General features: G+C 35.4%; 1 protein-coding gene across 1 annotated transcript in view; it reads right to left on the bottom strand.

Annotated features, from left to right (window-relative positions):
• Window positions 1-307: 307 nt before the first annotated feature.
• LOC149547616 (uncharacterized) overlaps window positions 308-27,562 on the bottom strand; it is a 54,408-nt gene continuing 27,153 nt past the window's right edge. The window contains exons 5-12 of the mRNA XM_089791721.1: window positions 20,390-20,480; window positions 20,124-20,202; window positions 13,193-13,240; window positions 12,995-13,063; window positions 12,395-12,480; window positions 10,568-10,661; window positions 1,333-1,402; window positions 308-1,147 (exon numbers count right to left, since the gene is read on the bottom strand). Of these exons, the coding sequence (XP_089647847.1) occupies window positions 501-1,147; window positions 1,333-1,402; window positions 10,568-10,661; window positions 12,395-12,480; window positions 12,995-13,063; window positions 13,193-13,240; window positions 20,124-20,202; window positions 20,390-20,480 (1,184 nt within the window). The 3' untranslated portion in view covers window positions 308-500. The remainder of the gene's footprint in view (window positions 1,148-1,332; window positions 1,403-10,567; window positions 10,662-12,394; window positions 12,481-12,994; window positions 13,064-13,192; window positions 13,241-20,123; window positions 20,203-20,389; window positions 20,481-27,562) is intronic.

The raw sequence follows: 27,562 nt of genomic DNA, 5'->3' as shown, positions 1-27,562 counted from the left end.
ACTGTTAACAATATATTTGGTGCCATAGCATACTAAATCCATTTAGAGGAAATCAGGTGTTTTGGTGAGGAAATTTTGTAATTGAATATAAAAAGGAGTACACTTAATTTATTAGTAAAAGACATTCCAGAGCAATGTATGTTACAGAAGAAATTTTTAAATATCAACCCTTTTACCCTGAGAAGGATGAAATCCATTTCTTTCCCAAATAACACAAATATACGTAGCATCACTTATTTTATAGTTATAGAACAAATCATTGGAACCTTTTCTTCATAGCATCACCTTTGTGGACTAGATCATGTCATAGTCCAAAACAAACCGCTGGTCCCATATATTAGAATTATAGGATTGAGAAAAACAGGTCAAATCATGAAGCACTTACAGCAAAAGCTACCAACTAATTGTTAATGCTTGCACCCTTAAACAATAAATTAAGTCCTCACAGTTAAGTATAATATACAGGGACCCACAAACAAGTGGGAATTAGCTATATTCCTTTATGCATTTGACCTCATCTCACTTTGAGGAGTGCCTGGCAAACTTTGTTGCCCTGTGCAGTTCAAGGATCTCGATTGAGATATTACTTGATTTGGAGGCTGAAAATTAATCTGTTTTGTAATTCCTTGATCATACATTTGCTGGCTCATGTGGTTTAGATTTGGAGATTGGCAACCTAATATTTGGGATTGAATTTGACCAGGGCCTGATGACTGTAAATGACTCAAATGCTGTGCTTGCAAAGACGGGTGTGCCTGTGCCGTGTATTGAGACAGAACTTGGTTGTTTGTGTGCGGCTGCCCCTGACTACCAGTATCTACATGTGAACCAGATGGAGGTTGCATTTGATTAGCTGCGTGTGTTTGTAGCAGGCTTGTATTTCGTGCCTCAAACTGATTTCTTATTTGTGCATGCATTTGATTCATGACTGAAGGTGGCTTTGACAATGAAGGGTCATTCCCTTGGAGAATAGACGATGATGCTTGGTTTAAAGAGATCCCTTGCCCTGCTGGCAAAGACAATCTTGGTGACAATGCATATGGAGAATTTGGATTGCCTTGACCTTGAGTTAACTGATTCATTACTTGCTGTTGAAGAAAACCTTCTGATTGCAGCTTCCTCCTTGTTGGAAATTTGTTCAAGCTTTCTGCATAAGTTCATTTCAAATCAAAATAAGTATCAAGGTACAAAATATGTGGTATGGGAATCAAACATGCAGTATAGTTGATAGGTTGCTAAATTACTATTACCGTTAGCTATATTCATCAGGTCAAAAATAAATCTATAAAGTGACAATAGCTTCTTGAACCTATGGTTTCTCTTATTGCTTACCAATTGGCCCATAGTGAGTCTTGTTCTCAAAAGAGATCAAGTCTTTCATACTATTCACCACTTCTGCTATCTGTCACCATCAGCAACAACTAATATTTAATATAATGCAATTATGACACTAAAAACTAGAGTATAATGTGAATAAAAAATCTTTTCTATAAAGAATGATGTGAAACTTAGTCCTAATAAAGCATTTAACAAGACGTGTCCTGCAGCCACTATAGTAGATAGAAAATGTAATTTGTCCTAATAATCCAAAAGAGTGGAAACGGGAAATAACTATCATGATTTTTTCTAAAAATTAAGCAAATTATCAGCTCCTAAAAACCACCAACAAAGAGAAGAAATAAAGAGAGAAATAAAATTCATATTCAACAATGAAGAAGAAATATCAGACTGCAAGTTAAAAATTCAAAAAGCATTATGACAGTCATTGAGACCAACAATCCCAATTGCCCAACCATAGCATTACATTTAATAGAACCATGAGCGCCATTCTCAGCTCCCAAATAAGAAACTAAGTCCTACTATAAACCAGGACAATGAGATTCTGTCACTTATGAGTGAGCAAATACTCATCCTCTATCATGATGCGAAGTCCCACAAAATGATAACAAAATCCTTCAAGTGAAACTCCAAAGGGGCAAACAAATCTTTCAGCAACAGACAAATCAAAACAGCTAAATGAAAATCTCACACAACATACTAGCCCACTACAACAAAGATTTAAGAAAAATTATTTCATACTCAATGGAGAGTGGATAATATTAATAATTATGCAAATTATTTGGCTGTGCCTATAAAATAAGTGCTGATTTTGGATGATCTTATGTTGGCAACAGATTTTGTTTCCTTTTCTGTAATGGTGAAGGCAAATTGATTTTAAAGAAAGACATTTGTCAATTGGAAAGAGAGCCCAATCACCGGACAAGAATTTGATACTTCGTAATTTAACCTAGTTACCGGATTCGCAGCTCCTGGCCTCAAACTGGACTTGGGTTCATATCCATTTCAGATCCACGAATCAGTCCGCGTTTGACCTATGGATCCGAGCAGATTTGTGGTCCACAAATCCGCACGGACCCGCAGGGAAAACTCTTATGCCCATAAAAACATTTAGAAAATGGTTTTCTTAGGGGTTTTTGGCAACCTAACCCTAAAACGCCCCTATTTACTTGATATATAATTCATTTTAGGCTCGTTTGATGTCACAATTAGCTCTCTCATTCTTACAAGTTTGAAAGGAAAAGATTGAATACTGAGGAGATTGATTGTGGAGTGCTAAATTCTTGCTTGAAGGTTGATTTGAGTGTTGAAGGTATGTATTTGAACCATTTGCTTTAGTTTTTTCTTCATTGTTTCAAGTTTTTCTAAATTTTCAAATTTATTCCATGTTCTCTACAAGTTTTGAAAAAGAAAAAAAAAAAATTGTTATAGATTGCAAGTGCAAGAATGAGTAGCCAAAGCTCAACGGGTGGGAAGGGTTCTCAACAAGTTAAAATTGATAAAGGGTCTCCTAAATGGAGACACTACAAGAATTGCACATTGTAGTGGAGGTGGACGTTTCATTTGGAAATGTAATTTTTGCCCTATACAATATAGAAGCTCCTACTCTAGAGTTAAACTTCATTTCTTGAGCCCTGGGGTTAAAGGTATTAATGTGTGTAGGGCCTGATAAGAAAGGGTTGACAGCTGGGCAAATAGCATCATTTTTAAAAGAACAAGAAAATGCTGATAAGATAGTTTCAAAAGGGAAAATGTTCTTTTAGTGGGAACAAAACACTACTCTAGAGTTAAACTTCATTTCTTGAGCCCTGGGGGTAAAGGTATTAATGTGTGTAGGGCCTGATAAGAAAGGGTTGACAGCTGGGCAAATAGCAGCATTTTTAAAAGAACAAGAAAATGCTGATAAGATAGTTTCAAAAGGGAAAATGTTCTTTTAGTGGGAACAAAACACTAACACCACACACTCGCCAAGCCTCTACACATCCTTACTTGCCTATACATACGGAGGATGATGAAGATGTACAGGAAGCACAAATCCACACCCACAAGAGAGGCACATTAGATAAGGCTTTTCAAAAACGTTGCCTCTTTGCAAATAGTGTTCCATTTAACTTAATTAGATCACCTTATTGAAGGGAGATGGTGGAGGGAATAAATATTGTACTATGAGGAAAAATTGTAGACTCAACTCAAACCCATAAGAGATTTATTAGGTTCAAACAGGTGTGTCTATTATCTCAGATGGATGGAAAGATTGTAAAAACTGCCCTTTGATTGTTGTGTCTACCAAAGGGGCAATGTTTTTGAAGGTAGTTGATTGTGAGGGAGAAGTGAAAGATACTGATTTTATTTCTCGCATTCTCATTGATTCCATAGTCACAGTGGGTAATGATAATGATGTCCAAGTTGTTATGGACAATGCAAAAGTTTGTAGGGTTGTGCATTGGTAGAGACTAGATATGATCACATTTTTTGGACATCGTGTACTGTCCATTCTCTCAATTTGGTGGTACAAGCAATTGGCACCCAAATAGAATGGGTGAAGCAAACATATGAAGAGAGTGAGGAGATTCAAATGTTTGTGACAAACCACCATATGTCACAAGCAATTTTCATAAGTTGAATTGAAGTTATTGAAGGTAAATTTTAAAATTTGATTTGACTAGTTTACTTTATGAAATATCAATTTATGAATGTGTTCCTAACTTTCTATTAACATGTTTTTAGGTGGTTGAAACCCACTTTGCATCACACATGATCATCTTTAGACAACTTGTGAGGGTGAGGGAAAGATTGTCACAAATGGTAATTACCAACCAATGGGGTATTTGGAAATAATCCAATACAAGGGCCCAAAATGTTGATGTTTGGTAGCTTCAGTCAGATAAAACTATGGTTATATATAATTATATATTAGATATAATTACATATGAGATATAAGTTGATTAATGAGAAAAATTAATATAATAATGAAAAAAAATATATATATATATATATATAATCAAATTAACTAACAAATATGTCTCATGAAGGGACATGGAAGGGACATGTCTCTTCTTATCCTTTTCTCATTATAAATAAGAGGTCGCTGCCATTTGAAAAACACATACCAAATATTATGGCAGTGCTTAGTACAGTTGCAGCAATCCTCGGCAAATCAACATGGTATCATAGCCATGGTTTCAAATTTCTTCTTTGATGAAGTGTTACCAGAATTTTTCCAATTCTCACGATATATCATGCAGCAGTGGCATGTAATTGTTATTCACGTCTAAGGAAACTGAGTGATTATCTTGTGATTGCCCAAAGTAGATAAAATATAAAATTGATCGACTACATTTGAGGACAATGATTTATCTACTGTGCCCAATTAGACAGCAGTCCAAAGACTAAAATTATAGTTGGAGAAGTCTGGTAACAAACATCTTGGTGAGAGATTCGGAAGCACATTCCTTATTGGCCAGTTTGGGTAACATCCTTGGAACAATCCCAGAAAAGAGGACAGTCAAATATTGTAAGAAAGTGTGTGGAATTCAATGTCGACTGTTGACATGGCGATCATAGGTTAAAACAAGAAATGCATACCAAGCTGAGTAATTGTCGAGCATTAAAACCACAAAAATTGGCGTGGAGATAGATTCACCGTTTTAGATATCGAATAATCATCTAACTTGAGAAGAGGGCATCAAACCATCATTCAGATTACACAGTCGGCAATTTTAGCCATGTTCAAAGAGCACTTTGATTATTATTCTCGGATCCATATCTATAGCATACGTGTTCATACAGATCAAAAGGTTGAAACTGCAGATAACCCATCACGGAGGAAAAAAGAAAACAATGCAAACAGGGAATAAGAAAGAACAGATATTCCTTGGAAGACAGAATTGCTGATTGCCTGAAATGATCAACATGCAGGAAATCCTCTACAGTGCAGAAATATAGAGCACAACCAGAGATTACAAAGGATATATGGACAAGACATCTAGACATTATAGATGTCGTGAACTAGACAAATATAATTCAGTGTAGCTAGAAAACGAAGGTCATTTTTTTTTAAACATTGATTTATCCTGCGCCAAGACAATCAACAACGAAGTTAAAGGGACTGCCACATGATCAAGTCAACAGACATTGCAAGGGGGAAATATTGTTTTGGCCTCGAATATACTTTGAAGGATATATTAGATTATAAATACATTGGTCTATCTTCCCAATCTTCGCGAAGACATTAGTGTCGATATTGAACAACCAAACATGTGATTGGGATAAGGGACAAGAAATAGCATCATACAAAGTCATTCCCTTGTTAGTCCCCAAATAAAGGTATTGGGATTTCCTAGAATATACTTTGAAGGATATATTAGATTATAAATACATTGGTCTACCTTCCCAATCTTCGTGAAGACATTAGTGTCGATATTGAACAACCAAACATGTGATTGGGATGAGGGACAAGAAATAGCATTGTACAAAGTCATTCCCTTGTTAGTGCCCAAATAAAGGTATTGGGATTTCCTAGCTAGAAGATGGATAGACCACGTCGATGGGAAAATTCCAATGGTTGTGTTGACGTGCTAAAAGTGCATCATATGTTTACCTTAAGTGAAGGTATACTAAGAGTGATTAAATATTTTTGGCACTAACCTCCATACATTATTTAAAGTAAATGAATAAATATATTTAGCTCCTTCTATGATATAATGTGGTCAATTATAATAATTCACGAATGGTACTTAGAAATTTATATTCAATATGTTTCTTACTTGAGTTCCTAGAGTGTCAGTATAAAGATGATACTCAACTCTATAAGGAATTGAGGGTATCTTTGTATAAATGGCTATATGAGTAATAAGTAGAACCTATTGTGCTAGTGCAAGAGATGAGTAACCCTCATATAAGTGGCTAGTAGTGCCAATTCGAGAGGTCAATAGAATCTACATAAAAATGGCTAGATAAGAATATAAAAGATAAAGATGAAGTATAGTTATATTTTGACTTCTATTCTTATTTGTATATCTACATGCACTACAAGAATTTTGTGCCTTAAACTTTTCCTCTGAGAATGTTATTACATGGAGATGGAGATTGAGATTCAGAGGGACCCTAACATTTCATTATAGCAACCTTGAAAGAGAGGGAGGAGACAAAGGATATGGTTTAGTCAACCTTTGATAATCTTGACCATATTGAATCAGACGGAGTATTGACTTCATGTAAACTTTTGGTATCGTGAATGGGACTACATGATTTAGTGGGCCTACCACCCATGTACATCATGAGGAAGTGACGACTTCCAAATATGATGTCACTTGTATTTGCATAAGTTATTAAAAGATGACGATCTTACAATAACTTAATTTTCTATTATGATGGATATCTTACGATGTCTATGCAAATCATGATAGATTATACATTGCATGGTAGATGTTTATATGGTAAGCATTATGAGAATGTGTGTGCACATACCTTATAAACTTTTTTTTTGAGTACATGGTGAATGTTATGCAAATTGATGTTCTAGAGGCCATTACACAAAGTATATGGTGAATATCGTACAACTTGATGTTCTAGAGGCCATTGCTCACAGTACTTGGTGAATATCTTGCATCTCATTCTAGAGGCCATTACTCAAAGTATTTGGTGAATATAATATGTTCATATTCTAAAGGTCAATACTCATGATATCAAATATGATATCAAAATAGTGGAAATCTTCTGATCAAAGATTTCCTTAATGTGTCATATTCCTATAGATTGCCAATGGTGTAATATTTGTCTTGCATTTATCCTCCCTAGCTAAGAGGGAGTGTTGATGTTTGGTAGCTTCAGTTTGGTAAAACTATGGTTATATATAGTTATATATAAGATATAATCACATATGACTTATAAGTTTATTATATGAGAGAAATTAATATAGTAATGATATATATATATATATATATATTTTTTTTTTTTTTTTTTTTTTTTTTTTAATTATATTCATTACAGAATGGATGGTATTACATGGATTGTACCTCCATGGGCAAGAATATATGTACCTGCAGCCTCTTGCAATAAAGATCCTATCACAAGTAACTTTTTCAATTTTAATATCCAAGTATTGTTCATTTGTTTTGGCCACTTGCAATGTATTATTTTAACACTTCATTTTGTTTATTTTCTATCTAGGTTGCTAGCTGTTCTGTCGCTGAGACGAATTGGAGTACATACTCCTTTATCCACTTGGTGAAGTGTAACTGATTGGGCTCCAAAAAAAAGCCTTGGTGTTTGTGCACAAGAACTTGCGTCTTCTATCACGTAAGGATCCAAAAGACAAGAAGGGTGCAGAAAGTTTTGGGATGTGGCACCCGAGACTGCTGACTTGGATATGACGATTGATGATCTTGCTAGAGCCACACTACTTGATGCGGCACCCTCTACTGCTGGTGGAACTGCTTATGATTCCAATGAAGAGGATGATGAAATACTTGCAGCCACTGAAGACCCTAATGATCCACATTTTTTAGATAATCCATTTGAAAACACTTTAGTCTTTCATGATTATTGAATCATGTTTCAAAATTATTGAACTATAACTATGTCTAAGTTTTGTGAATTCAATATGATGATTTTCTTGACAATTCATAATGTTTATCTTTGACATTTGACATTGATGTATGGTCAAGTGTCACAGATTCATGGTATGAAATGATCTAGTTTTAGAATTAATTATATTTCTCTTCTTTTTTGAATGTATAATGCATCTATGTATATGTGTATACACACACACACACACACACACACACACTCACGAATCATAATGGGGAAAAAATCCCGAATCCACGAACTGGATTCTTGAACCCGAATCTGTCATCTGTCCCTGAACCCGAACCGACAACTAAGTAATTTAAGCATTCTTGTAATGATTTTAAGCTTCTTCACTAAACATTGATCACAAATAAAGTGTATGGGTTTGTCCATTATTTTATTTCATTCCTCGATAATAGATAACTACCATATCCTCAAGAACTTTTGACAACACAGCAGCTATGATGATGGTGATTGAAAGCTTGAAGCTTTAGCAAGTAATGAGGCATTACCAGTACCCTTTCAACTGCAAAGGATGTCATCCCTATGGAAATGCCTTTAGAAGAATCACATTCTGACAATGGTCTTGAATTCCTCCTACCATGTTGTGTTTCTTCTCCAACATTCATGTCACTTCAGGACAAATATTGCATTGACATTAGCATTACATAGTAACCATCCAAATTAGCCTAACTCACTATCAGTCCCTTTTAATAAAGGGAATATTAAACAACTGTTATGTACTTGATATAATTTTTTATGTCAATCATCATCTACTAATATTACTATATATAAGATGTGATAGTTATATGCCAACTATGGTTATATGCATCTGCAGATGCAGCGTTGAACAGGGTGCAGGTGTATATGCACAAGGATGGCCTGGATCAAGATATCCAGGTACATGCCCCCAAAATTTGGGAAAATTATTACATTTGAATGTTCTAAGATAACTTGATAAATAAAATGTTCACGAGGCTTACCAGAACTTAAACCCAGTTCGTTTCTCTTAATTTTTACATTTTTCTCTTCTAAGATCTATTTTTTATATATCTATTGCAGTTAACTAAGACTTGCACTCTAACCCCTGGTATCAATCTCCTGGGTTGTACTCCAACCCCTGCCATCAATCTCCTAGCTCAGAGACGCATACAAGGACATCTTCAGGCAATAGGGGACTTGAGCTGACATTTCTAAACCTCTCTGAGAATGTCTTTTCAAATCCATGAAATCTCCTATGGGGCTCTGTTGCAAGTAATGGTTTTGTTGAGCATTCAAAAAAGAATGTGTGGTATTCTTAACTCTGCACTTTTCAACTTTCTGGCATCATTTCATCTTCTGTACAGAATTCTAGACGCATAAACAGACATTGCCTATACAAATTAGCATCTAAGAGAAGCATCCAATTGATTTGTTGTTATATTTACTATCCTTTATTGAACAATTATGACCAAGTAAAACTATGACAGAACAAAGAAGAAAATGTGAGACCTTGTGATTTATCATTGGGGAAGAATACAGTACCTTCTTTACTTATTATATGCACAAGAGCCCCAATATTGTAATTGGAATGGAGATAGTCGATGATAAGGTCATTTTTCCTCTTGCAGGAATTCTCTTCCGTAATTTGGATTTTCCATTCGCGTGTTGCTGATTCTTGTTCCTTCTTGTTCAAGTGTTTAGCCATATGCTGCAATTCTTCAATTCTTTTTATTTAATCTGTAATTTGGAACTGTAATGGAATCTCCATCCTAGATAACAGATTACATCAAGTGATTATCTTGACATGTTTACTGGAGAGAGTTTGAATCGAATGGCTTTTGCATCCGCATCCACATCCACATAGCAAGTGAAGCTGTGTTTTGGGTGGGCCCCAATTTCGATCGAACTACAGTTGTAATAAGTGAAGCCTCCAAAATATTTGTACGGCGTGTACATTACAGAGAACATTAATGAAGACTTCTTTTCTTTTATCATATTGTGATGAATTTGTTTCTTTATGTCTTTCATGTCTATACCTGTTTGTAGAAATTTTTCATGTGCTTAAGCAATTAATAACAATTTTTCATGTGCTTAAGTAATTAATAAGTGGTTTTCCATTCATTCATGCAATGAATGTCTAGATTCAAGAAATAGCGAAGTCCAATGGACCGGACAAAGTGTAAATCTGAAGATGTATGAACAAGTTTCAAAGTGTAAATCTGAAGATGTATGAACAAGTTTCAAAGTGTAAATCTAATAGATAATTAGGTGCATTTATTTCATGCTCGGAAGTGAAGCTTGTGTGCCCTTCTACCATCATTTACCCATCAAAGAAAAGTGATGATGAGAAATAGGACAATTTTCCCCAATGACTTCATTATTCATACAATACACAAACAATGGAACTTAATTGTAATAATGTAGCGAAGGGGTACTTTGAATCCAAGTCAAGCCCAAAAAATTTCTACACGACTTGGCTTCATATATTTTGAGTAAATAAAGGATTGTCATGGTTACAGATTTGAAAGTGCAACAAATCAACTTTATAAGGAAAGTAGGATTCGCAAAATATTGCCAATATTAAAAAACTATATTGTATGTTTTACATGGACGTCCAACTATTTGCATTACATGTCTCAGAGACCCATGAAACTCAATGGAGGCATATTTAACGAACCTGCAAGCATCTGACATAACGTTTTGAGAAACCAAGATCATTCACATTAGGGGCCTCCAACTTCGCTTTCAATTGTTTAGCACAAAGAGTGAACCTGTCAAAATAATGAACACAATCATTTACAAGCTAAAATATTATTTTAAAAAAACAATTGGAACTTAATGAATCATGCAAATGTGCTCCACTCACTAAAACGAATTAAGCAGGACAACTGAATAGTTTTGGCAGTTAACATAAAGCATCAAAGCAATCAGAATGTTATCTTGCAAGATAAAATATTAAATTTGAAATTTAATACCTGAAACTCAACTGCTAGTTAGGCCAAAAAGTTGAAAAAGGAAAAACACAACTAGGAAGCAATACTTCTGGATAAGTTTGTAAAGTAAAAGGAATAAGCAACAAACTCATTCCAAATTAATCTTCCCATTGCTGCAGAGGAACAAGGACATTATACAACTCGTTCTAAACTTGTAAGCAAAGTTTGCAAACTATGTGAGCACTCTCGAATATTTTTGCTATGCAAGTTTTCACAAGTTTAACTTGTATTTGTTTCTTGTGTTTGTATATATGTAAAAAAAACTTGAGTAATAAAAATGTCTACACAGGTAAAACACAAATGCATTTGTCACATATTTTAAATTTTTTGCTATAAAACTATGCATTTCTCTTTCGAGATGCCAATTTTCAAATTAATAAATTTTGTAATTGCATTTTACCAAAAACAATGGTTTCTTTAAGAGAGTTTAATTTTTAGTACATTCTAAGTTGCCGAGTTTTTCCCAAGTTTTTGTCTATTTTTACCCCAGTTTCTACCAGGTTGAAATTGTTGGGCTTGCCTAGAACTCTACAAGTCTGAGACTGAACTATACTTGTAACTACCAAATCTTTTAAGTAATAGAATAATAAATATCATGATGTAGTTTGTAAAATATATACATATACACACACTTTAGCTTAAATGGGGTCGAATAGCTTGAATTAATTATGTGCTTGGTCAAGAGGTCAAACTTGAACAATATAATAATATTTAACAATATTTTTAAAAAGCAATCCTATAGAGAAGGTAGGAGTTGGGAGGCAAAACCAGTGTTCCAAGGAAGTGCATCCCTAAAGGCCCCTGCGACATTCTGGACAATCTCCCTGTTTGAGTTTCATCTCAAAGTTTCAAACGCACTTTAAAACAGCCAAAACAAAAACTTTAAAACAATTGAAAAATATTTCAAAACAAATAAATATCTTAAAAAGACCTACAACCACCCTGTGAACCAAATTTGCAATCATCAAAAAAAAAAAAAAAATAGGAGAAGACAAAGGCAAATAGTTTCAGAAATATCAATTGGATAAGTGAATTCTGACCTTGTTGCTCAATATACCTAATATTTCTTCTTTTGACATCTATGCTTAATGATCTATAACAACATCATGGAATCAATGAGTTTTTATTCAATTGGTCTTTAGAATTGCAAACTTTTTATATTATTTTCTCGTATTTCTGATTTCTTTGTATTTTTCAGAATCAGCCTTTAATTTTACATATTAGTTCAGTAGTTGTCCTCTAGCCACCCACAAAATCCATCCTTCATCTATTTACTTGGAAGAGACTCAAAAATACATAAGTGGAATAAATTTATACTCTGTTCTAATAGCGTTATGTTGCATATAATCGTGCAGTGTGCAAAGGCCCATGGTGGTCAGCCAATGCAATTTAAATAGAACAAAAAGAAGATATCAAGCTTAATTTATCCATTTACTTTAGTCAAAGACCATAAAGTTAATAAACAGTTTCTTTTAGTAAGGAAAAGAACATAGCAATCCTTTTCTACTTACGCATTGCACTGGGCTTTCAAATTTTCTGGATCACTGTCAAAACCCTCATGTTCAGTCTCCAATACTAGCTTTGTTAATTGTTGTGCCTGAAGAATAGAAACAAAAGCAACAACTGATATGTATATGCATACATAAGAAAGTATATTGAATGTAAGTAAAGAAAAAAGATAGCATGTTATGATGATTAGAAGCTGCTTAATGTTTAGCATTATAATAATCAGTTTACACTTGAAACAAAAATATATGTCCATTGCAAATACAGTTTAATTGCTAGGTTGGTGCACAGATCTTAATGCTTAAAAGTTTTTTAAAGCTTCAAGTGATCAATCTCCCCCTCTTCTTCCATTATAGCATGTAAAGTTTATTAATTTTCACTGAAAGCGTACCCAATTTGTTTTCTTCTACCCTCACTTGTATATACCACAACTTTTAAAGAAATTGCAAAAATATGTTCGCATTACAGAGAACTTATCATCATATGAGTGCATTCTTGTTTATAAATTGAACTGTAAAGAATTGCCATAATATTTTGTGGCATTACTTAAATACCAGAAGATTTCGTCAGAAAAAGGAATCATGAAATGGCAATGCAAAAAATACCTGCTGAAGGAGATTTTTTCGGGGAACAACTTCATCATGTACTTTAGTACAGAATTCCCAGGACAATATCTAGAAAACACATCCACATTATTGACAAGATATAACAATTAAGTTGGAAAAATTAAAGAAGATTCAAGAAAGTATTAATCCAAATTAAATATAGATGAAACACTTTGTCACAATTTATATAATTACTACCTTCTGGCAATTATTAAATGTGACTCTCAGCTTCCCATAGCGCACCACCTATACATTTTCACAAGGATCAGGGTCTTATTATGGATCAGAAATAAACCAGAATCAAAATGTGCACCTTTTATATGTACATATCTTCAATGTGACTAAGAACATGGTATTGACATGCAAAAGAACTGTGCATGGCTCAAAACAGAATTAATTCACTCTCAGAATAAATAACGCAAGATGTTCAAGACAGTTTAGAAAATTCTCATCCCTTGCAATTTAAAAGAATAAATAACGCAAGATGTTCAAGACAGTTTAGAAAATTCTCATCCCTTGCAATTTAAAAGAAATGATTATATTTCAAAATAAGAAAAAATTTGGCACAATTATTCTTAAATGGATTTTGTTCTTTCCCATTGCTTTGAGGTAAATAAGGTCAAAGAACTTTTCAAATAGCATCTCAATAGCTGGAGGCTTTGGACAAAATGGTAGCAAACGGAAACTAATTGAATTGAAGCTGCTACAAGCAGTAATGAAGCTAGACACAACAAAAGCACAAGGAAAATGTCTGCAACTTTATGATATATATATAATCTGTTGCCAGTGCCAAGCACAGTAGTGTCCTAGACTCCACCCCCATGATCCTAGTACTACCATATCCACTCCCTGGGTCAATGATGCATCTACACTACTCTCCTAGGTTTTTCCAAGTTTACTCATCCTAACAAAACCCCATTAATAACCTCAATTCTATAAAGCTTTTGAATCTAAGTTCACAATTAAATTAGTAGACCATTAACCCTCAGATAGTAGTCCTGATAAAGAACAGAAGCTTTTGAATTCAATATTTAGGCGATCAATCAAAATGCTGTGTCCATCACTTCTCTTGTGTTTAAGGTGTGACGAATCTAATATCCATCTGTTATAGAGAACTTTATAATACTATTTGTTGAGCACTATTATTGTGGCTTTTATCCATATTGTCATTTCTATTGTTATCGCCACTATATAGTAATACAACCACATTGCTGGAGTCGGTCAAATTTCTTGAATCTGACAAAAACTCCTACGCCTCAAACAACTCCCAAAGGAAGAATAAATACACTGGCAAGACCTCTCCCCTTGGGGCTTTACTAGTTCTCTACCAACTGCATCTAAAAATAAGTGTGACAACCTAAGCCTTTGCAACATAATTCTTTATCTTGTAGCATCAAATCCCATTTTGACTTCATCAAATACCAACTGCATCATACTTCATCAAAGAAATGTCTTTATTCTCATTTCATGTGGTTATAAACTAATAAGTTACACACAGCTCGCCTTATTCCTAAGTCTCCTTTCAATTGGTTCCATGCCCTCACATAACTGCCGTTGGTCCACATAGTCACATAGTTATTTTCCATTTTGGAAATGATCATCCATCTCCCAAGCAAGACTGATATGATCCTTCACAACAATTGCAGGGCTCTTTACTCACAAGCCCTCCATCTTAAAATATGAGCTCTTGCAATAGAGGAAGTTATTTGTCCTCATGCTCCTGAATTAGTAATAATGCATTACACTCACCATACAATGCAAACAAATTTGCAATGATTGAATTTGACAAATTATATCAAATGCTTCACATTTGATAGGTAGAAGATACCTTATCTATATTTATTTCCAACTTTGATTAAAAATTATTTGTAAAATGAATTAGCTGATCTACTCCATAACTATTTTTTTGTGCCAATGTACAATTTATAAAATATGGGTGTGCCAATCTATTTGAGCATCATAACGCTTCCATGTTCAGAAAAACAGAATACCCTTCTAGGTTAAAATAAGCAATGCTGGTCTTAGATTTAGTTGTGAAGCCACCCAAGATCAAAATGACTAAAATAAAGCATCACTAGAAAACTTCTTTGGATCAAGACTTGTCAAGTCAATATCAATCTAATAGCCTTTAAATTAATTTTCTGTACTGCAGAATGTTTTCAATTTATCTCAAGCTTCATGCAAACTTGTACATTCTTCAATTTGAAGCATAAAATTGAGAGAAGCAAAACTACAAAGATGTCCAGGAGATTTTGTTTGTTCAAACATCCATTTTATCTTTTCCTCATCATCTGTAGGTTCAGCTACTTTTTCTTCAACATATGGAGTAGACCCAAGTTGCATTGGTTCCATGCACGTCGATGTCAAGTTGCATAATTAGATGGTGTCAAGAAAGTAACCCTATAATGATCCAATTATCTAGGAAAACAAAGGCACGAGAAAACAGATCAAAAAACACACACCAAAAGCAACCCCCTTTTCACTCAATCAAGAATCCCCACACTCATCAAAAAAATGATTTGGCACTTTATAAATCAGTGAGTTTACAAAGCTGGAATTGGTTTCCAGAGTTTTTACAATGCCCAAAATGGACTCAAATGCTGAATGCACGTAAGAATCTCAAAATGAGGACCTCAAAACAATGCCACTATGTATATTGCTCCGAAAAATATCAATTTTTAAAACAAGAATCACCTCGATCTAAGGTCACATGTGAAAGTTACATCCCTTTAAACTTCAAAAATGGTGATTGTCCTTGATGGGAAATGAGTTTATGGAAAAATGAGATCACCTGAGCAAAAACCGATCGAACTCATAAAAGGAAACAAAATTTTACCACAAATCAAAAAAAATGCACTGGAAAATACCTCCATATAACTCAGATATGCCTGTCTGAAGATTAGGGGCAAAATGCAAAACTGCAATTGAGAGGGATCCAAAATTTTGAAATATCAGCTCCACCAAATTCGACCAACTGCCACTAAATCTAGGATATCCGATAAATTTGAAACTACCAACTAAATTTGGCCGATAACCATTGTTGGAAAAACTGCCAAAAATTGCTGCTAAATGGAGATGCCATATACAAGAACAGAGGCTGAGGTGGTCAGCAACAGCAGATGTCTAGTTTTTATATTTAAAATATATATATATTAAGGCCACAAGGGCCAAGTAGCAACACGATATCCACCAAATTTGAAACTATCAACTAAATTTGGCCGATAGCCAATGTTGGAAAAACTGCTAAATGGAGATGCCATATACAAGAACAGAGGCTGAGGTGGGCAGCAACAGCAGATGTCTAAGTTTTTATATTAAAAATATATATATATTTTAAGGCCACAAGGGCCAAGTGGCAACGCGGACACATGTGGAGAATATTTTAAATTTTCATAACCTTTTAGAAAGATTGAGAGGGGGTCAAAGTCCTATGTTAAAAAGAGGCTGAGGTGGGCAGGAATAGCAGATGTCTAAATTTTTATATTTAAAAAATATATATAACGGCCATAAGTAGCAGAGCAGAAGCATGTAGAGAATATTTTAAATTTTTCATAACTTTTTAAAAATATTAAGGGGGGATCGATACACTATGTTAAAAGGGCACGGCTATCCTCCAGACAAAATGCACCTTTGACCAGAGTTCAAAAAATTGAAAACACAAACAATTTTATTGATATTTTCAGCATTTGTTCTTCATAATCTGCATGTTTTGTAATCGAAAACAGCAAAAAAGTTGAAAAAAATCACTGTATTTTTGGAGATCTTTAGAAAAAAAGGTTTGACTGTTGGTGGATTCTGTCTGGAGGATAGTTGGTGCTGTGTTAAAAACGGCAGCTTAAAAATAGGCGTGCACTCTTATTAAAAAAATTGCAGCTATCATAATAGAGATAGTACCAAGTCTGTACAAGCTTCCATAGGATGCCTACACAATGTATTTTTGCTTTTATCTCTTTATGTTTTTTAAAAATACAACTTTTGAAATATGTAAAAGCGGTGTTACGAAGTAAATTTTTTATAAAAAAATTAAATATATAATACAGAAAAATTGAATTCACATTTTTTTGGAAAAATATTTCTTTCGCAAAAATTCTGACATGCCTTGTGGAGGTGGACCACACATCTTGTCTACAGGAAAAATTTTGCCTCATATTTGACAATCAAAAATCAACGAATTGCTAATCAATTTCAATGTTTTGGGGCCTTCCAAAAATGGCACAGTCCATTTGACCTGAAAATGGCCCAAAAGAACAGACATTTTAGATCTGGCTCTGAAATCTCCACTTCAAACCTTCACCAATTTCAACTCTGGAGTACAGTACATTTTAGATGAAGCAAAAGGCAATTCAGACTTTCTCAACTACTCCGATCTCAATGGTGAAATCAGATTTCCTCCAAGGAGCTTTTAAAATACCTGCACTGATAGGCAAAAGACGGGGGACCCCCAAAAACTTGACTTCTTTCAAGTGTTTCTAATTCTCAAGCCTATCACTTTCTAACTGATCTATCAAATTATCATCACTTTTTACAATTCCTAGTCATGCTTGCCCACTCAAGGTGTCAACTGATCTGTGAAGCATGTTACCATGAAATATATAATAATGCCGAATGTGCTGCTTACTACATTCTATGTTGCTAATGCACCAAGAGTGAAAACAGTGATATGCCACCTATAACTTGTAACTCTAACTACAAATGCTGACACAGATCAATCTGCATAGAACATTACAACAAAGTCCATTGTAAATGCCTACATGTTGATTATCACATTGTTTGTTCCAAATAATGACAAGGGTGAAGTGTCATACTCATAAGCTCCCCACAGCATGAATTGAGGTGATCACACAATGTCTCAATCCAACTTGCCAAACTCAAAAATCGCGTGCGGAGGAAATGCTTATCACTCTAGATCATCAAGGGTAATCATTTAGGTTCAGGGAGTAGAATAATGTCACCTAATACCTCATGCAATTTTTCGTAGTAACATGTGGACGCATCCCCCCTTTTTGCCCAAGCACAGGGACAAGGACACACCGGGAACTTGTGAACTCTGTTCCCCCATCCTCAGCAGTGCCACCAGATTCCACCACCTCCGCCAAGGATGGGGCAATGTCCCGGTGTTAACTATTTTCTGATTTGACTGTTTATGCTCAATGTTCGATGTTCAAATTCAATGCAATGTTCAATTATTTGCTATTTTACATCTTTATCTTAAATTGCAATATATCTTCTCATAACTAGCATTTTAAGTACCATATGTATAGTATATACAACCCCCCGGTACCCCATCGCCGTCCCCAAATTAAGGCTCCTCTGTCCCCCTGTCCCGGAATCTTGTTTCCCCGAACTGTCATTCCCATGTCCTAGAATCTTGTGCAACTATGCAATTTTTGAATACTTTGCATAATGGCAGTCATTCTAACAAGCGACAATGTCTACAAAACATTCTTCCCTATGATCCATGAGTTACCACTAGTCAAAGTCAAGCAGACCTTGGCTGATGAAGTGCTATTAGCCTCATTTCTTCACCCAGTTAATCTCTAGTGCTGTGTTTGTCTCCTTCCTGGTGATTGCTAATGTTTCTTCAACTTGGACCAGGTTTATGTTTCTACTTTGTAATTTGTAGCACAAAATTTTGGATAGTCCTTTTCATTGTGATCATCTTCCCAACAACATCCAGATGACAAATCTAAAATGTTAACTTGATAATTGAAGTACCATTTTTAAAGACATGACACAGGGTACAATTAAACAAAATGATAATGGCATTATGTCTATGGCGATCCTGCTAATCTTGTTGGCTTTGATGTTTGTGTTGAACTAATTTCTCCTGCTAATGATGTCTTCACATGACAGATCAATGAAAAGGAAATTGATGTCTATCTTTAAACCATTGCCCTCAAAATGAATATCCTACTCTCTACTTTTCAGACTAACATACAAATACAATAGAAAATATTTTTTCCTTTGCACACTAAGAAGATTATGTTCTCCATATTGCTACAGGATTGCATACCTGAGCAGACAGCATTTGTATTTAAAGCCCAATCAAATTGGACAGGCTAGGCCTCAAAGCTAAGGCATCCCAAATACAAGTCCAGGTGCTCAACCAAGTTATCTGTTATTTGATACACTCAAATTTCAAGTTAAACCTCCCATACGGTTCACTTCAAGTTTGTAAGGTTTACAAATCTAGGTGCTAAAGGCTGTTGGGACAAGTAACATTCTCTGACATTAAGAGAAAACCAAGAAAATATATCAATGATGGAAGCAATTAAATGGACGTAGTAAATGAGAATGCAGGGTTCATGAAAGTCATGTATTAGTCGTCAGAATGAAAATTACATGTATATTGTAACTGTCTATAACAAGTAGACACAAAATATAATGTTAATATCTTTCTTCTAAATAATGACAGCTTGCATCTTATTCTTCGTTTGAGTACCCCATGTTAAATGCTTGCATGCAAAATATGGAAAAAACAAAATTCAAGAAATAAACAGCTCTAATTCCAATCTCATATATTAGACTTCCAGGATTCCATAGGTGAAACAGTCTTGGTTTTGATTTTCATATACAATATCATTTCCTTTTTCTTTTGTGCATTTCAAGTAAACCCTGTTGAGAGAGAAAAAAGAAATGACAAGAATGTCCATAGAATCAAAACCAAATCCTCATTCATTGTTTATCAGTATAACACATCAACTAGCTATCACTTGCCACCTAGAAAATGACAAGAATGTCCATAAAATCAAAACCAAATCCTCATTCATTCGTTATCAGTATAACACATCAACTAGCTATTACTTACCACCTAGAAAATCTACCAAACCTTTAACTAGAGCCTCAGAAGACAGTTTACTCTGTCTATTCAGACTCGGTAATCAATCCACCTCTAATGTAGGATCTAAAAAAGGGCTCATAATGACAAGTGAAAACAAATACATCCAAAGTGGCTGAAGCTTCCCAAACAGATTTCACACCTAGTTTTCTGTAGTTGAACTCTTTCAGCTTTACTTAACCCAAGACACTAATCAGAAGAAAATAGATAGTAACAATCTTGCAGCGACAACACATACAAGGAAAAGGCCTGAAACTAAAAGAGTATCAAATATAATCAACAGGTTCGTACCCGTAGCTCTGGAAATACAGATTCATGAACTGCGCGTGGAAACACCAGTACCTGTTTCCCTGGGGAAACCATGTAGCTCCTGTTATCATCACAAATTACGAAGTCCATTATGCAGCTAAGTCAAGTCATGATTTAAAACAACTGCTTCACAAAAACAAAAAAAAACTAAACACTAAACTTGCCTACTAATTACAAGAGATAGGATAGAACTAATTACACAGTTCTAAATGACAACTATATTGTTACTGAAAGACATTATGACATACTCTTCAGCTGTGTCAAGACATAAGTGCTCATCCAGCAGTCCACTATCATACTTGATCTTGAAAAGTCTTGGTAGCACATCGGTACTATACTCTGGTACAAGAAAATTCCAAAAAAGCTTAAACAACTTGAAACTACAGCTAGAAAATGGTCAGCCTCAAAAAAGAATTCAAATTTAATCACAAGTACCCGCTACAATACAAGCATAGCTGAGTACAAAAATACTTTGAAAAAATGATAATCATAAGCTACAAAGTTGCTCAGAATGTCTCCATACAGCAGAACAAACACAAATAGACATTCCAATAATACATTTGCTCACAGAAAGTCCACAAGAGAACATTGAGAATGCTACTGCTTCCACTTTTATGAATCAAAAACTACATGAAATGACCCAGACTTAACAAAAAGTGGGCCTGGATTAGGATCTAAAAGTTATGGGTCACAGCAACACTTGCCAAAGAATGAATCAGCTAAACTGAAACACGTGCAAATTGAAATTTTCAAGAAAACTAAAATAAAGTTTCCTCATGTAGTGAAAATAATGTCATTGTTAAAACTTTTTGGTAATGAAGTTAAAAATGGATACCGTATAATTGCTCTAATGTCAATTGTATTTATGTTTTTTGGGTATCAAGTTTGTGAGTATTTGGTTAGGAATGAGCATCACCTAGGTCCAATAAGTGATATTTGGACAATTCATGGTTATGAAAGACACTTGGATAATTCATGGTCCAATTATGATATTTGGACAAAATATGGGTCAATGAGTGCATCAGATACTAAGTAGTTGAACCCTGACAAATAAGCATAAATTGGGACGCTGCTGAAAAATACAACCTAATTCTCAGTGGATGAGCTAAAGGGGCTCTCTAATGAATGGCTCATAAGGCACAACACTTGCTAAAGATTTTGCAAATGGGTAGCCAGCCAAGCGGACATTGTCAAAAACAATTGTTGTAGCAGCTCACATGAAACCAGCTCCCATAAGCATGAACAATCACAAGTGCAAAACACTGGGATTCAACAAAAGGTCATCATCCCAAAACCACTCAGTAAAAATGAATCAATCAGTTTAACTCAAAAACTGCATGAATGAGTCCTAATATAACATCACAGCTTGGCACACAAACACAAAATTACCTCCTATTTCGAAAAGGATGAGTTATAGTTTACAAGGTGCAACACTAGATAAAGGTTTTGCAAATGGGATAGAAAGCTAAGTTAGCTTGAGCTTGGGAGGAACTCCATGGTAAAGTGCACTTGAGTCAAAGCAGTGCTAGGACAAGTGTCCTCCAAGGAAGTCCTAATGCTTCATCTATGAGAGCATCAAATAGACACAATGACTGCTAGACACCATTCAAGCTCTTACACAATGATTTTGTGTAAACCATTGCTCATGAGATATGTGTCGACTGATCTGACTCACAAAATACATAATTGAATCCTTATTAAACATCACAATTTGGCACATTGCAAAAAACTAATACCTACTTGTCACTAGATGAGCAAAAAAAGCCCTGCAATGGAAGGTCATAAAGCACAACAATAAACCTTAAGATTTGGCAAATCAGGTAGCAACCTATGTGGAATTTATCTTCCAAGATATAGACTGAAGTAGAACTTGTTACGACCTTTTCACACATCACCCCATTGCAAATGGGAAACATCTGTTTTTTATTTTGTTCACTTGCCTCTTTTTGGGTTTCGTTCTTACCTTAATTACATTGCCTTGACCAACCGGATAACTAGAAGGGGAGACGGAGATGCCTAAATTTGGCAACAGTGGGGGGGGAAGGGGGTGTACAATATGTTATACATGTGGTCCTTAAAACGCTAGTTATGAAAATATGTATAACATAATGATTTGAATACTTAAATATTGCATTGCATATGAAAAAGTATAACACTAAACAATAAATATTAAAATTTTAAATACTTGAATGAGAAAATGGAAGAGTACTAACTTCTATTATATAAATGTTAAATAATAATAGTCATAGATATCAAAAGTGTAGGTATCTCATCATTTTTGGGGGTTGGATAGGGGACGTCCAACCGTCCCCAAGTGGGGTCAGGGGACTTGTTCTCATCTCCTATCCCCTTAGGGGACTTTGAGACGTCCTACCATCTCCACAGAGGAAATTGAGATGTCCCCCCATCTCCGCCAAAATGGCAGCAAACTAGTGGTGCTGCCAGAGTTGTCAGAACAGCATCCCCTATCCTCGTCACAGAGACATTGGGATTTTTTTTTTTTTTTTTTTTTTTGGGGGGTGTGGGGGGGATGCATCCCCGTGTTACACTAGTTCTTAGTAGTTCCGAAATCGGTCTCCTAAAGTTCCCCATGTTCCAAATAAGAAAGCGAGAATTGTGAGTTCAAATGAGAATTGAGTTGAAACCCCTTCCAAAAATAAGCGACTGACATTTTATGTTTTATAGAGTTTCCTATTTTGTAAGAATTTATTGCTTTCTAGGGATGTCTATGTTTAGTAAGTCCCAAAATTGCCCTAATTTCACATGTGAACAACTAGCTACTAATAATAAGTCTTTTTTAGCAAATCATTTCAAGCAACTAATGCACACTAGTTGAAGAGGGTGAAATTAGGTACGCAAAAATGTGATCAAAAAGCATTCCTAAAATAGGCAACCTCCAAAAAAGCCCCGAAAAAGCAGACCAAAAAAAACATTCCTAATAAGACATCCTCCAAAAAAGCATTCATAAAAAAGGCAGCCTTTCAAAAATACACACTTGAAAAAGCATTCTTGACGAAAGGTGGTCTCAGAACAAGCATTCCTAAAAAAGTAGCCTCTAGAAAAGCACTCCCATAAAAAGAAAACCAAAAAGCACCCTAAAAGTAGTCTGAAAAGCATCAAAGCACAAAAAAGCAGCTAAGTGAAAAAGCACAAAAATGGAATTGTTGTGAAATACTGCTCATTTTAACCAAGGTTTGAGCACATTCAAATAACCTATATAGGGGGACATGTTCAATTGCTAGGTGAGCTTCAACGTCGAATGGCAATGCAAGTAAGCCAAGTGGGAAAGCAATGCAAGCAAGTTGAGTTGGGAAAGCAATGCAAATGAGTCTAGTTGGGAAAGCATAAGAAATGGGCAAAAAATTCACTTTAGATGAAGATGCATAGATAACAAACAAAATCCACAAAGCCCAAAGAAAGAAGAAAAGTCTGCATAAATTTATCAAAGTGTTGGGAATCCTCTTTTAGTGGTCCTTCTGTAGTACAGTGCTCAGAGTGCAGATCCAAGGTAGAAAAAGCAAAAAATTGTCCAAGTGCTGGAAATCCTCCTGCAATGTAATGCTCAAATGCACCTTGGGTGTAAATCCAAGGCAGACAAGCAGAAATGTGTCCAAGTGTAGGAAATCTTCCTAAAGTGCAATGCTCAAATGCACCTTGGGTGCAAATCCAAGGTAGACAGAAAAAAAAAGTCTACATGTTGGAAATCCTCCAGTATAAATCATCCTGTCGTGCAGTACTCAAATGCACCTTCGGTGCAAATCCAAGGTAGACAAGACAAAATTTGAAATTTGTCTAAGTGCTGAAAACTTCCTGCGGTGCTGAAATTTGTCTGAGTGTTGAAAATCTTCTGCAGTACCAAAAAACTCCCTGCAGAATTGAAATTTGTAGAAGTGATAAAAACTTCCTGCATTGCTAGAAATTTCCCTGAGCTCTAACATTCTCCTAGATTGCTGAAATTTGTTCAAGTGCTGAAAACCTCTTCCAGTGCTCAAATGTGCCTTGGGCCCAAATCCAAGGTAGCAAAGCCCAATTTTGTCTAAGTGCTAGAAATCCTCTGCAGAGAAGTGCTCAAATATGCCTTGGGTGCAAACCGAAGGTAAGCAAACAGAAACGTGTATCTGTGAAAAGAAATTCCACCCTCTTCGACTATGCACCTAGATTGGAATTTTTGGAGAGAGAAAGAAGGTATGAGAATTTTTAGGAGAGTTTTTTGAAAAGAAAGCGACTTTTTAGAGAGAGAAGGCACGAGAATTTTGATGAGAGAGAGAGTATCTGGAGAAAAGCTTTAGCTTTTAAGAAGGAAAAGGTCCATTTGCAGAGAGAAAAATCTGAGAGATATTCCAAAGAGAAGAGGAAGAACTCAAGTTCAAGGCATTCAATGTTCAAGTATAAATAAAGGAAGAGGCAGCAACTTGAACTTCCTCCCCATTCAAGAAAGATAGAATAAGAATTTTAACTCTAGACATTCAAGAAAAGCATTCAAGTTCCTGAGATCCAATTACAGTATGAAAGACTTCGGCAAGGAAAATTTGGTCAAGAAAGATTCTCTACGTTGAGGAATAGGAATAGATGACATGCTATTTTGGGAAGACAAAAGACACCATTTAATGCATAGTGCGCATTTGCTACCCCACATTACTGGACACGTGTATATCTATTTGTCCACGTGAACCCACTCATTAATTATAGATTCTCTCCTTTCCCTAACCCTAATAAAGGATGAGATGGCAAAATTTGTGTCATTTATCTTGTTTCAATCCCAGCCACCCATTGTAATCTGATACCTATATAAAGGGCTCACCTCATTTGTAAGGGATGGAATTTAACTATTGTTGCTACAAGCTACTGAGATAATAAAGTTGTAATCAAAGTTTGGTGATTTGTTGATGCATGGTCTCTTTGTATTTCCATCCAGATAAAATTGCGCTCAGCATTCTAAGTATTTCCACCTAAAATTGGGGATTATGCCTACCTTGCTTGACATTTCCACCTAAAACTATAAAAGGCACCCTCCTTTGAGGAGCATTTCCACCTAAAAATCATAGTTACACCGCCCTACGAGACAAGGGGAGGGCGGGACAAGGGTACAAGTTTCCGAGGCGAGGGGACAAAGGGGCCTTTATTTGGGGATGATGGGGGGATAGCAGGGGAGGCGTGGGGGGGTGGCAAGGGGAGCAAGGGTGTATAAACTATACATATGGTAATTAAAATGCTAGTTATGAAAAGATAAACTACAATTATACAATATAAGATATAAAGATGTAAAAAACTTAAACATTGAACATTGCATTGAAGTTTTGAACTGGAACATCATGATTCATGATCAAATGACAAAGAATGAACATTGAACATTAGCAAATGAAAGAGTGTCAATTTATATAATTTTAAATTTATAATATATATCAGTCTCAGATATAGAAATGCAAATGTGAATAAAAACGAATAGGAGGCTTTTGAACAAAGGAGGAGGAAGGAATGGGCCCCACATCCCATTATAACAAAAATAGAACCAAAAAAAATTAAAATAATGCCTTTTTTTTTTTTTTATTAAAGCCCCCCATCTTGTTGCCACCTCGTACCCCCGCACCCATAGGGGACACGAAGACGTCTTGTTGTCTTCGGCAGAGGTGGCACTCTGAGTGGCACCGCCCGAGATGACGTCCCCCCATCTCGGGTGCAGTGTGATTTTGGTGGGGGGACGCGTCCCCGTGTTATACTGCTAAAAATTGTAAGCCTACCAGTCCTACATCATGTATTTCCACCTAAAACATGGAAACCCGCCAACCTTTGGAGATCTTTTCCACCTAAGCGTGCAAATCCCATCTCAGGGGAAAAAGGAAGAATTAAAAAAGAAAAAAAATACACCAATACTGGCCAGCCATCATAGAGTTGATTGGGTTGCACGCCTTGGAAGGTAAGCACCTATATAAGAGGAGTTCAAAATATCAGTTAAAACATCACTCATGTGCATTTCAATGGGAAACAAGGGCAGAGATAGAAGCGAAAATCAGTAGTGAGGAGCAGAAGGGTGAATTAGAGCAAAGACAAATCTGATCCAAGCAAATTAAAATCAGAATCAAATGCAAGCAGACCTTGAGGGTGAAATCAAAAATCAGATCAAGTGCAAAAGTGCAATTTCTTAGCAGCAGGTGTAAAATCAGATTAAAAGAGAGAAATTCAGTTCAGACTTGAGACAAATCCCAAGCAAAAGAAGGTGAGTCTATTCAAATGAAGGCAAATTTCCAGAATTATAAGCAGATTCAAGAAGAAACAGGTGAATTTACCTGGCCTAAGGTTTGAAATCAGATCAAAGTGAATTGAGATTACATTAACTATAAATTTCCAGAGTTACTATCATGGAGGCAAAATTCAATTAAAATATAAGGCGATTGAAATCAAGATTGGCACAAATTTTGCAGTCATCTTCATCAAGAAAGTTAGATTCAACCAAAATTAATCAGAGGATCAAATCACTCATACTCTTGCATCATCATTGCAAGAGGGTTTCTAAATCAATTTTCCAGATTGCAAAAATTATAACCCAAATCAAAGGGTCTAAATTCAAAATCTTAAAATAAAAAACCAATTCAACATTCAGAATTCAATCCAACAATAAACAAGATCACTTTGAAGAAGCGTTTTTCATGCAAACCATTTAAAGTTCTTCAAAATCCAACGTGCATTTCATTTTCAATTCATGGCTTTGGTCCAAGATATTGTCTTTTTCTTTTCAAATTTGATGCAAAGATTAAGAATTGAATGAGGGTGATCAAGGCGATGGACAAAAGAACTAGCTCAAAGTATTCAAGTCTTGTAAGGAAATGAACAAAGGATCCAAGGATCCACGAAGGAAGGACATTATAACTTCAGTGATACTATTTCAACATGAAAGATACAACTACAATGTTTAGGAGCTATCAAGGATTGCTTTACTTGAGGGAGATCAAGTCCTCAAGGAAGTGGGCAAAGCAGAGCTCAATTCAAGCTCGAGTAAGGGATATTCTTCACAAGTTAAAGAATGCTATCGTAATCTTTGATTTCCTCCAAGATCAGCATAAGGAAGCATCAATTACTAGATGATGGACGCAACAAACCAAAAGGGAAAGAATATGGAATTCAAATTTGCAAACGATGTTTCAAGACTACAGGAAGATATCAAGACAAGGAAATATTCAAAGAGAACTTCCAAGAACATAGTAGAAGTTTAGGGTATAAGGAAAAGTTTCTACATTAAAAAGATTATGTTGAGTATCAAGAGATATCTCTTCTTTGTGAGACAAGATATGAAAGTTGAGCTGGCATCCGCTCATTTTCAACCAATCTAAGAATTCCATGTCAGCAAGACCAAGGTCATCCAACCATCAGCAAGTGTACATGTGGAAGGCATTTAATCATAGTTACACCGCCCTAGGGGATGAGGG

The sequence above is a fragment of the Cupressus sempervirens genome, chromosome 7 (genome assembly GCF_028749045.1).
Source record: "Cupressus sempervirens isolate cs-2001-9-10 chromosome 7, ASM2874904v1, whole genome shotgun sequence".
Taxonomy (NCBI): Eukaryota; Viridiplantae; Streptophyta; class Pinopsida; order Cupressales; family Cupressaceae; genus Cupressus; species Cupressus sempervirens.
The sequence above is the reverse complement of the archived record's forward strand: the minus strand, read 5'-3'. Positions and strand labels throughout refer to the sequence as shown.